We start from the raw sequence: 12470 nt of genomic DNA, 5'->3' as shown, positions 1-12470 counted from the left end.
AATATGATAATGTTTATTAATGTAACATAAGAATTCTAATAAAAAAAGAAAAAAGAAAGACAGCTAATTGAGTGATTGACTGATTGATTTAAATTATTTATCTCCTCTTTCTAAAGTGCAGAGCAGTGTACAATTAAACCCAATAAAATATATTATTATTATTATTATTTTATTTTCACTTATTCACAAATTCCCACCAAAAAGTCTCAAAGTGACATACAGATCCACGAAACGCACACAAAGCTTAAGAACAGTTAAAAACAAACACAGTGATAGAAGAGAACTACAATAAAAGAGAAATATTATCCAAATAGCGCTCATTCAGTCATATTGTAAGAACAAAGAAAGATGAGAGAAAGGAATGACAGAAAACAATGAAACCCACAACTGTGCAAATAACTAGGAGGGCACAAGAGCCTGATTAAATGGCAAAGTTTTCACTACCCTCTGAAATGCAAGCAGTGAAGGAGCTGTGAGAGAGAGGAAGATTCGCAGGGTGAAGACTGCTGGCTGTAACAGACACAGAACCTAAGTAGCAGGAAACAAGCTTTTGCCAGCATCACTGAGAAAAAGCTTTGTCAGTTGATTTCTACCTGCTCTATGCTGTCTGTCTGCAGCTCTGTCTATGGAGCTCTGTGCTGTCTGCTGAACTTAGCCGCTGCCCAGTTTTGTGCCTGCTGGTGGGAGCCAGTAATGGACAGCTTGGTGGGGGTGGAGAAACTGTGCAAAACGTCCACTGATCCTCAGGAATCAAGGGAAAGGGGCTGCAGCTTCATGCTGGAGCACTGAGAGAGATGGTCCATGTTTCAGTTTCTTACATCTCCATTTACAGTACAAGAATCTCAAGTGCCAAGGCTGGGGAAAGGGCCCAATCCCACCCTCTCCGAATTCTTGAACAGCAATCAGGTTCAGAATTGGGGATGGGGGAAACTGTCAAGTTTGGGTTCCCTCAGTTTCTCATCCTCCACCCCCCAAATCTTCCAATCTCCACATCAGGTTTTTGGGTTTGTTTGTTTTTTAAGTCCGCATGAAAATTCACCAGCATTTTCGTAAGAATTTCTCCCAATATATATATACACGGTTGTATGCAACGTTGCCTAATATACAGACATTTGCAGAACAATTTCCGCTGATGCGATGCAATTTTGAATGTTATTTTAATGAATTCTTGCAATTCTTATGGACCTTTGAAAATACTTTTTTTTTTTTTTTTTTGCATACTTTACTTGGCATGGCAGAATTTGGAGAATTTCAAAGGATGGCTTTGTTGTTTCGGAAAGTTAAGATTACACAGATTTACCTTGAAATGCAAAATGAGTCTTCCTCCCCACCTTCTGGCCCATACTCAAAACAGACCCTACCAGGCTAGATGGATCAGCGTCCTGACTCAGTGTAAGGTAGCGTTGGTCATGTGTTCACCCCACGCGCTTGCCCTGAAAAGCCAGGATTCCTCCTCCCTGTCCCGTGCATCACTGCCTCATTCCTCTTCTCACCTGCGCGAACACTTCTGGAAGTAGGCAAGCAGGCCTCTACCTGCCCTTGGGCTCCCCAGCCTGCCTCTTTACGCTAAGCCTCAGCCCTCTGTGTGGGCAGCTGAGTAACAAGCTGCTGCACCCTCCTGAAGAAAACAGGCAGAAGGAACAGCACCTCTCCGCCGCATCGCTTCAGGAATTCAAAATGGCTCTCCGTTGGGGGATCTGCTCCGCTGGGAAGATCAGCCACGATTTCATCGTGGCCTTGAAGACTTTGCCGGCAGTGGATCACAAGGTTGGATAACAGGCCTGGAACAAATGGTGGGGGTGGGGGGGATGGGGACAGAGGGCAGCCAAAACCAGGGTCTATCACACTTTGCTGATAGAATTACCAGCTTTCTTCTGGGAGAGCTTCTGTGCCGTTAAGAGCTCCCTGTCGCTAGAAACGTAGCTGGCAAAGCTTTCCTTACCCATGCTAGAAAAGTGAGGAGCCTTAGCTTTGCGGTGGAGCATGTGGTTCTTGCGGGGACGCAGGTGGCACTGTGGGTTAAACCACAAAGCCTAGGACTTGCCGATCGGCGGTTTGAATCCCTGCGACGGGGTGAGCTCCTGTTGCTCGGTCCCTGCTCCTGCCAACCTAGCAGTTCGAAAGCACGTCAAAGTGCAAGTAGATAAATAGGTACCGCTCCAGCGGGAAGGTAAATGGCGTTTCTGTGCCCTGCTCTGGTTCACCAGAAGCGGCTTAGTCATGCTGGCCACATGACCTGGAAGCTGTACGCCGGCTCCCTCGGCCAATAAAGCGAAATGAGTGCCGCAACCCCAGAGTTGGCCATGACTGGACCTAATGGTCAGGGGTCCCTTTACCTTTACCCTTTACATGGTTTTAGCAGGCAAGAATTCTATCTCTGCTATTGCCAGTTATTTTTTTTAAAAAAGATTCTCATGTAGTGATTCTGGAGAAAGAATTACTTTCTGGAGAAAGACCTGGAAGAACAGCTGCCAGTCAGAGTAGAGAACAGTGGGGTAGAGGGACAGATTGCCCCATTTTCTTTGAGGGGAAGCTCGGTTATAAGCTCAGCTGTGGGGCTCATGCTTTGCATACAAAAGTTCCCAAGCTCCATCCGGCTAGGGCTGGAATAGGATTCCTGCCTGGAACCCTGGAAAGCTGCAGACAGTCAGTGCCGACAATACTGAACGAGTGATGTGGACTAGCGGTTTAACATGGCGTAGGGCTGTTTCTTGTGCCTCAAAAGCTCCTGCCTTCTCTGTTTCTGCTTCACAGGTGGATGTTAAAAGACACAGGTGGCCTGCCAGAAATTAAGTGTTGACAATGAGAGCGAATGTGGCATAGTGGCTACAGCAGTGTTTCTCAGACTTGGGTTTCCCGCTGCTGTTGGACTACAACTCCCACCCTCCCTGGCTACTGGCCCTGCCAGCTAGGGATAATGGGAGTTGTAGTCCAACAACAGCTGAGGACCCAAGTTCGAGAAAAAACTGGGGTTAGAGTGTTGAATGGCTCAGCCATAAAGCTTACTGGGTGTGCTTGGGCCATTCACGGTCTCTCAGACTAATCTCTACCTCGCAAGGTTGCTGTGAGGATAAAATGGGGAGGGGATTGCCATGCATGTCGCCTTGAGCTCCTTGGAGGAAAGCTGGGATATAAGCGTAACTTAAAAACAAGAAGTGCCGGAGTGGAACCCCGAACAGCAGTTGTATCCCATTTCATGATGGGCTGCTGTTCTCCTGATCTGCCATTCCAGGAACCATCACTTTCTTTGACTGCTGGTGCTCCAGTCTTGGCCACTTTGCTTCCTTATAACACTTTCTACGTGAACCTGTATGCATGATCTGTGTGATCTATCAGGGAGATGCTTTATACCAAGTTAAACCACTTGGTCCATCTAGCTCAGGATTGTCAGAACAGACATGGTTTGGTCTACCAACCTGGCGCCCTCCAAAACATCTGGAGGGCACCAGGCTGGCAAAGGTTGGGCTAGCCTGTCTCCACTGCCTAGAAGCAGCTCTCCAGAGTAGAAAGGGTTACACAGGAAAGAGTAGCTGGCGTCTTGAAAAGCAGAAGTTTACGCTGCAACATTTTGCTGCAGTTCTGGGTAGCAGTAGTCTGTTCTTTTAACCAACTGACGAAAACAACAACAACAAGCAGAGCATGACTGCCACTCCTTCAAGAGAAAAGATGTCTTCATGAGAAAAGTGCATTTTGGGCAGCCACCCAAGGCTACACCCCCAGTTTCAGCTAACATCAGCTAAAACCTCCCAACTCTCTGTCTCTTGCCTTTGAAAAACTGCCAGCTGTTATTTCTGCTACCTCTCTTCTTCCTTCTCTCAGCTCAAGGGTGTCATCCTCTTCAAGCTCTGATGGGTATCTCATTCAAACAGACAAAACAAAACACAGAAAGATTCCAAACGATCTCCTCCGGATTATCTGATTACTAAGCATTCATCCTAATTTGCTTGCACAAAGCTTCCACGTAGCTTAGATGGTGCCAGTTTCTTATTAAGCATTCGTTCTTATTTGTTTGTGGAGTTGTTATGTGATAATGAGTATTCATCCTGATCTGATTGTGCAGCATTTATACATCGCATTGTTAAACATTTATACATCGCATTGTTAAAGCACGCCACACTTCTCACTTGCTGACAAAGCCCATCCGCCTGCCCCTGATCCTGGCATTTCCCTGAAGCTTAGAGACACAAGTTTTAGTTTTGCAAAGCTGCTCCCTCTCTTCACCACACACCTGGGTTTGATATGTGCAGCCTTATACAGATCCCACTTCACCTCAGGTAAGCATGAAATCCCTCCTAGGAGCCACACCTCGAGATTCGGGATTTGTCAGAACTTGATGCGCATTACAGCCAAATGCTGCAAAAAGATCTAACCCGGAAGAGCAGCTGATCCCTGCTTCTGTACTCATAATCACCAAAGGGCACTATCATCACTCACATGGGTTGAGGGTGAGGGTGAAAGGCACCATTCTTTATACTGACTTTTGAAAAGGGCCATAGCTCAGTAGGCAGAGGACCTGCCTTCCATGCAGAAGGCCCCAAGTTCAATTCCTGACATCTCCAAGTAGGGATGGGGGAAGAGGTCCCTGACTCAGTGGCGAAGGAAGGCTCTTCAGTACCTGGCGCGGGGTGTCGAGGAGCAGGGCAATCCACCCACAGGGGTGGGGCACACCGCCCGGTGGCGCATGCACGCTACTGATACAGACGGCGCACGTGTGACACCAATATCAACGGCACTCGAGTAGTGCACATAATGACAGCATGCACGCGCCTTCAGCCGCCCTACAGTGAGTGTAGCCCTTGGCTGGCTGCCATTTTGACACCCGCCCTTGGGTGACACCCGGGGCGGCCCCCTGCCCCCTCCTTCCTACGCCCCTGCCCTGACTGAAACCCTGGAGTCGCTGCCTGTCAGTGCAGATGATATTAAAGCTAGATGGACCAATGCTCTGACTCACTATAAAGCAGACTCCTATCATTCTTGTGATGGTACCAAAAGTGATCAGTTTGTAACTTACTTTGGCATTCAGTTACAAACTAGGGTGATGTGAGGCTCTGTAGTTCACAAGCTCTTGTCTCATAGGATGGCTCTTCCCTCCCCAGGTGGCCGCCATCGCTTCTCGAGACCTCAAGCGCTCTGAGGAATATGCCAAGCAGCATAATATTCCTAAGGCCTATGGATCGTACGAGGAATTGGCGGAGGACCCTGACATAGGTGAGGCGGATGGAGCTTGGGAAATCAGCCCAAGTGGTCATGAGTGGGGAAAGGGGAACGAGGTGTGATCTTCTAAGGCAGCCTTCCCCAGCTTGGTGCCCTCCAGGTGTTCTGGATTATGCCTCCCATCAGGCCCAACCAGCACCCAGGCCCAGAGTCAGGGATGATGGGAGTTGGACCCATCTTGAGGGTACCAAGCTAGGGAAGGCTGTTCTAATGGAATCTGGATATCAAACTGGAAACAGCTTTCAGACAGGAAGACATCAGACGCCACCCTCTCTCTGTCCCTTGTGCACATCTCTCAATGACTCTGCAAAAGAACAATAGGAAGCTGTCTCATAGCAGGTCAGACTGCTGAGCTTGCTGAACAACGGCATTATGTGTATCTTATGTGTATTTTAATGCACTGAATACAGTGAAAGATTATGAGGCATAGGGGAGTGGAGAGCGTGTGTGTGAATTTAACAGCGCTTAGCTTATATTTTTTAGTTGCTATTTGTTGGAGTTGTTAATATTGTTTTATAGATTATAAATGTCGATTTGTTAATCACATAACATTACTTTTGTTGCAATTGTGATGTTTCGCTTATTTTCTGTTAATAGTGTTTTACAGGTTGCAATCATTTTGTTGCAGATTTGTTAATTATTTTATATGATTTATATGAAGAAGCTGCATGGAAGGACTGTGCTATGAGGAAAGACAGTCCTTTTCTTGCAGACCCCTGTATTAAGCATACTCCAGCCTTCTCAGGATCTGGAACCCAGCCAGAATAAGGAGCAAAACTCAGATTCTTGGTTTCCCTCCTGGTTTCGTAGTGGTGGGGTTCAAGTTACCATGGAAAGTCCCACTTTCTAACGTAGAAGCTTTGCCCACTAATTCTGGATCTTTGAGGGGTTGGCCGCGATAGTTAGTGGTGAGGGAATGCTCTCTACATTTGCTCAGAAACACCTTTATCATTTCACTAGTTTCAGGCCACAGAAAACAGACTGAGGTTGAGCCTACAGGTTTTGTGGCTAAAATTTTGCTTTGCTCCCTGTTTTCTGCTCCCCATCTGCCGGGATCTCTCTTTCAGACGTGGTCTATGTGGGGTCGGTCCATACTCAGCATCATGCACTCGTCCTCCTCTTCCTCCGTGCGAAGAAGAACGTCCTGTGTGAAAAACCCATGGGCATGAATGCAGCAGAAGTCTGGGACATGGTACAAGTGGCTAAAGAGAACAATGTGTTCCTCATGGAGGTAGGAAATATTGGGGCAACGTGGGAAGCAGTCAGTGTGATACAGTAGAAAAAGAGTAGAGACTGCAAGATATGGGTTCAAGTCCTATTTCTGTCTGTTTATTGAGCATTCATGCTGATTTGCTTGCACAAAGCTTACACAGAGGTTAGGCTACGCCTGGTCTTCATTGAACATTCATTTTGATTTGTTTGCACTGAGGCAATGAGCACTCATCTGATTAGTTTGCACAGTGGTTCTACATCTTTCTGTTAATCAGTTGCTTATCCCACAGTTTTTACTACATTTCTGCATCACTTTCCTAACTGCAAGAAGTCCTTTTAAAAAAAATTAAAAAGTGGATTTGTTGTACAAGAGCAACAGAATATTTTAATCCACTTTCATTGTGCAAAACCTAAATTTCTGGTAAACAGTTGAATCCGTCCAGCAAATTACTGACATTCTAGAGGAGGCCTTTCTAGCTAATTACGGTTTACTGCGAATGAGCACTATGCTATTGCACACTCCTCCCCTGTTGCAACCGGGAAGCCTTAGTTTCCTGTTACATCTCAGCCAAGGATCATGGTTTGTTTGATGATTGCTAGCCAATCTTAAAGCTGTGGTTTGTTGCTGGCGTTTGCCGATACTGGCTTATTAGAAAGCAACAAACCACAATCTCTGGTAATGGGAAGACTGATAAATTGGTAACAGGTTCAAGGGTCTTGTGTTAATTCACATGGCCCTATACAACATGGGCCCAAATTACCTTACAAACAGAGACAGCTCCTGGCTGACATATAATGGGAGGGATTTCTAAAGGGTAGGTGTCACTATGCTAAACGTTCGATTCTTGCATTGTACGGAATGGACCTCCCAATGAGATGATATTTACAGAAGGCCCTCTCCTGCAGAGCATGGTGATCAGCTGGATATATAAGGGATGAGATTCTCTTTTAGATATCTAACTACCAAAGGAATTGCGGTTAACTGCTAGCAAGAGAACACAATTAAGCTGCTCTGAACAATGCAGGAACCAGAGTTGTCCCCACTGACCATCTTCTGGCAACACTCCCATATAGATACTGTGCAGCAGGTAGAAATTCAGCAGGTGCAGCTCTCCCTTATGATTGCAGACATAGTGAGGAGGAATGTTTTGTCTGAATGTCAGCATTGTGCAGCTGTGACAGGCACAGACGGGAAACTGGCAATCTAATAAATGTGGCAAGCTTAAAGTTTTGCAAATCGCAAGCTGACATTGCAACCTTTACCATGTGAACTCTGGGGCACTGGCAAGGTCCTGGCAAGACTGTTAGCAGTCTGATTTCCAGTCACATGCTGCTAATCCTGCACATTTGCTTTTGTAGATCTTGACTCCAATAAACTCGTATATATTACTGCACTCCCTGCTCATTCTCTCCCCTGCCTCCTGCACTCCCTCCCTCCTTGTTCTTCCAGTTCAACTCCCGCCTTAGGCAAAGAGGTGAGCAAGTGTAGCGGAATTCCAGCTTTCTGTTTCAATTTATAACGCAGCCTGAAGTTTCTAGCCCTTATGATTGCCAGGATAGAATTGAAATCGGTATGAGGATTCTCCAACTTGGATAAATAATGCAAAGTGACTTGATTTGCACATTCTACATTGGAAGCTGCCTTATACCAAATCAGGCCAAAGATTCCATCTAGCTCAGTATTGTCTGCACTAACAGTAGCTGTCCAGGGTTTCAGACAAAGTTCTCCCCCAGCCCTACCTGGAGCTGCCAGGGATTGAATCTGACCGACCTTCTGCACTCAAGGCAGACACTCTGCCACTGAGCAATGGCTCTTTCCCAAATCCTGTTCTTTAGTACATTCACATGTTTGAATCACTCTTTTCCCCCCATACACCCCACTTGTTTTTTCAGTTTTATCTCCTGTCAGTTACTACACTATACTGGCTCTCCCTAGCCAGTCTAGTGCTTTATTTGCTGGATTTATAAGCCAATGGGCTCGTTGTTGTTTTTCTTACCTAAAATTGCAGTGCACCTAACACATTAAACCATGGGTAGGCAAACTAAGGCCTGGGGGCCGGATCCGGCCCAATCACCTTCTAAATCCGGCCCACGGACGGTCCGGGAAACAGCGTGTTTTTACATGAGTAGAATCTGTACTTTTATTTAAAATGCATCTCTGGGTTATTTGTGGGGCCTGCCTGGTGTTTTTACATGAGTAGAATGCGTGCTTTTATTTAAAATGCATTTCTGGGTTATTTGTGGGGCATAGGAATTCTTTCATTTATTTGTTTTTTTCAAAATATAGTCCGGCCCCCACGAGGTCTGAGGGACAGTGAACCGGCCCCCTGCTGAAAAAGTTTGCTGACCCTTGCATTAAACACTAGTCACTGTGGAGGGGCAAACAAAAAATAATAATTCAGAAGATTCACCAGCTTCTCAGCCTTCTCTTTTACAGTTTGCACCAGGCATTGCCCACACACTTTTAAATATCTTAAGGACTAGAAACTTGGTTTGCTGAGACACTTCTTAGTATGACACACAGGCTGAAGTTCCTGAGATTCTGAAACTCTGCGTCGAATGCCAAATTGTTCTTCATACCCACTCCCTCTTTCTTTTCCCGAATGGAAATGCAGGATATAACTTAGCCTCCATCTCTTCCAGGGCTTCTGGACAAGATTCTTCCCTGTATCCGAGCAGATCCGCACTCTGCTAAGTAAGAAGGATCTTGGGGACTTGAGGGTGCTTCGAGCTCAACTAGGCTTTCGGATGGATGACATCCCAAGGCTGGTGGATAAGAAACTGGGTGGAGGCGTCATTCTGGACTTGGGCTGCTACCTCATTCAGTTTGCATCGATGATTTTTGGGCCTGAGAAGCCACAAAGCATTACAGCCTCAGGGTTCCTACTTGAGTCAGGTGAGGCTGCTACAGTGGGGTGAAGAGAGTGGAATTTGTGGGAGCCCTAGGGCTATAATTAATGTTTGGGAGATATGGATTAGTGATGCATCACATCCTTTTCTGTGCTTCCCAGGAGCGGATGAAACCGTTGGCATTGTCCTCAACTACTCAGGGAACCGGCAGGCTGTGCTTAATTGCACCATGATGATCGATCTACCAGGAGAGGCATTAATTGGGGGAACCGATGGGATCATCAAGGTACTTGGCTAACTGGTGTGGGCAGATGCCTGACTTGTGAGATGGGCTTTGTTTACTTTACCAGAAGCACAAGGTCCACTGACAGGTACAAAATGGAGGCTTGGGTGTACAAAATGGTGGCTCAGCGAGACGGAGCCAGTGGCCTCCTGTACTCTGTGATCCATAACCTGGGATAGATATGCTATAAAATCTGCACCTGAGTTACTTTGAGATGAAGAATTTTAAATACCAAACTTCAGGGAGAACAGGACGGACACAATTTTTGTTGTTACTATAGATAAGCTAGTAGAAGTCAGAAACCCATGTTAATTTACTGCAAATCATATAGTATTATGTCATCTCCATTCTGCCCATCCATAGCATGGAATATTGTGGATTCATAAATGGCAAGTGTATTATACATGATGAAGATGAGGAAGATGCGCACTTACTTTTAAAAATTAGGATTACTTACTTCTGTATCAAATTTTCCTCCCAAAACATCCAAGGCGGCATATATAGGTCTGCCCCTCACTACTTTTAAAGTCACAACAACCCTGTGAAGTAGAACGATGACGCCCAAAGTCATTCAGGGAGTTTTGTGGCTGAATAGGGATCTACACCCCACTGGTCACGTTGGAGGGAAATGAAGTTCAAATGGCAAGGACAATGAAGCAGAGAGATTTTAGGCTTGGGTAGTGAGAGTTGCTGTGGAATTCAAGCTGCCACCCAAATGGTTCTCTGATTCATAAGTTACCTTTGCATGCCATGAACTCCCTAGGTGACCTTAGCAAGTTACTAGCCCTCAGTGTGAACTGCCTCACCCGACTACGTGTATAATACTCAGAAGTTAGAACTCCTCAAGCAGCTGGAACACCCCACAGACGAGGGCAGGCCCTTACCAACCAAAGGGCAGCAATACCAATGGTGTTTCTGGCAATTCTGCCTCCGAGCAGCAGCGGCTTCTCTTCCCCATTCACCTCACAGAACGGCAATGAACCCTGATTTCTGATCCACACACATGGAACGAAAAAGCCAACAGGGGCAATTTCCACTCCTTTCTCCATTTCTGTTGGAATTCTCTGACACCCTTAGCTGAGACTGATCAGGGAGATGGGAGTCTAGCAGTCACCAGCACAATCTAGATCACAGAATATCACCGCTTTGATTCTCAGAGTAGACAAATCCCAGAGTTTCTCTGCTTCCCATCAGAAAATGCATGCTGCTTCTCTTTCTCTAGATCCCCAACCACATGAACAGCCCCACAGTCATGTTTCTCAAAGGAAAGCGCTGGGAATGGCCCCTGCCAACTTCGCCTGAACCGCTGTTCTTCGAGCACGACATTGGGCTGCGATACGAAGCTGAACATGTCCGGCTGTGCCTACTGAAGGGTAAGGCTCCTGTGGAGGTGGTGTTTTTGAGGCGCGTGAATAGCTCATCCGGCACCCAGCGAGGGCAACCACATGTCTCTGAGGGCTCGCCCTACCATTAGGTCAGGTGTGGGGAACCTTTGGCCCTCCAGAATGTTGCTGAACTACACCTTCCATCTTCCCTGACCATTGGGCTCTGCTTGCTGGGAGTCGCAGTTCAGCAAAATCTGGGTGGCAAAAGATTCCCCCTAGCAGCGTTAGAGGTAAAGCGAGCCATCAAAATTTTAAATTACACGAAAGGACAGCAAGTCATTAGTTATTTAATGTTTTCTTGCTGTTGGAAATGTACTGTAATACCGGGGGGGGGGGGGGGCACTTGCAGGATAAATTTATATATCTATATCTACATCTATTTGCCTCAGGTGTCAAAGTAACTTCAACATAGCGTGGACGCTATATGCCCCTGCCCTGCACTTTATGGAGTGGGATTGGCTGAGGCAGCATTTTGCTGCTTGGCTGCTTGTTTAAGAAAATCTATTGGGCCACCTCAGCTTCCAAGCATCTCACAAGCAGCGCATGAAAGGAAAGACCTCTCCCCTACTATATTACGCACCAGCAACTGTTACCCAGAGGCATATCGGCCCTGAATCTGGAGGCTTCATATAGACATCACAGCAAATCCCCCTTCTGTCCACTAACACTGCTCTCCTAAAAACTCTGCCATAAATGTGATCCTGTATAACTTGAGAATAGTTTAGATTTGTGCTAAAACTATTAGCTTAGATAAATGAATGGCCCATTTCCTACATCGTTATTACAGGCCCAGGAAAATGTGCATAGGATTGCAGTCTAAATCTACTTTGAAACTCAATAGACCTCAGAAATGTACCTATTAATCCAGGTTCTATTAACCTGTCTTTTATGCAGGTTTGAAGGAAAGTCCTATCATGCCTTTACACGAGAGTGAAATCATAGCAACCATCTCTGATGAAGCACGAAGGCAAGTGGGTGTGATCTACGAACAAGATCGGGTCCAATGTATCAACCAATCTGAGAGCAGAAAATAAAATTTGCACTTTTTTTGTCAGAAAACATTCTATTACCTGAAGAATGGCTGCATTTATGAATGCTGTTGAATACTGTCTGGGTGAGGGCATGGAAACTTGTCTACCTAGAAAACAAATTATCTGAAAATGTGGGCAGGATATATTCTCCCTGCATCGACTGTTGTTTCAAAACACCTAGTCGTTAAAGAGTTAATGCATACCTGTTAATTCCTCAAAGGGATGGCATGGAACTCAGGGGAGAAATGGTTATCCCTTGCTTATCTAGTTACTCCCATTGGTTGTATTCCACACGGCCATAATTAGCATTTTGACCAAGAGGGTGAGGTAAGAAGTCATTATTTTGATTTAAAATATTTATCTCCTGCTCCTTATTGCCAATACTCACAACCCTAGTGGTGTTCTCTCTCTAATGGTACCTAAACAGAACATTTATATAAGAGGGGGGAATTGAGATCTTTGGTGCAGGCCTAAAATGAGCATGTCGACAGAATC

The 12470-nt window shown here is 45.8% G+C and overlaps 1 protein-coding gene across 1 annotated transcript; it reads left to right on the top strand.

Moving 5' to 3' along the window:
- The first annotated feature begins 1470 nt into the window (after positions 1-1470).
- Positions 1471-12003, top strand: LOC308460196 (trans-1,2-dihydrobenzene-1,2-diol dehydrogenase-like). Its single transcript, XM_080976276.1, has 7 exons — positions 1471-1767; positions 5097-5208; positions 6282-6445; positions 9070-9322; positions 9438-9562; positions 10782-10932; positions 11839-12003. The coding sequence occupies exons 1-7, from the start codon at positions 1678-1680 to the stop codon at positions 11976-11978; spliced, it is 1035 nt and encodes a 344-aa protein (XP_080832402.1). The 5' UTR covers positions 1471-1677; the 3' UTR covers positions 11979-12003.
- Positions 12004-12470: the final 467 nt, after the last annotated feature.

Source organism: Podarcis pityusensis, assembly GCF_964106645.2.
Source record: "Podarcis pityusensis genome assembly, chromosome: 13".
Taxonomy (NCBI): Eukaryota; Metazoa; Chordata; class Lepidosauria; order Squamata; family Lacertidae; genus Podarcis; species Podarcis pityusensis.
The sequence above is the reverse complement of the archived record's forward strand: the minus strand, read 5'-3'. Positions and strand labels throughout refer to the sequence as shown.

Coding starts and splice junctions, on each gene's coding strand:
- LOC308460196 (XM_080976276.1), top strand. CDS start 1,678: ATGGCTCTCCGTTGGGGGATCTGCTCCGCTGGGAAGATCAGCCACGAT. Junction 6,446..9,069: donor ACAATGTGTTCCTCATGGAG/GTAGGAAATATT, acceptor CATCTCTTCCAG/GGCTTCTGGACAAGATTCTT. Junction 10,933..11,838: donor CCGGCTGTGCCTACTGAAGG/GTAAGGCTCCTG, acceptor TCTTTTATGCAG/GTTTGAAGGAAAGTCCTATC.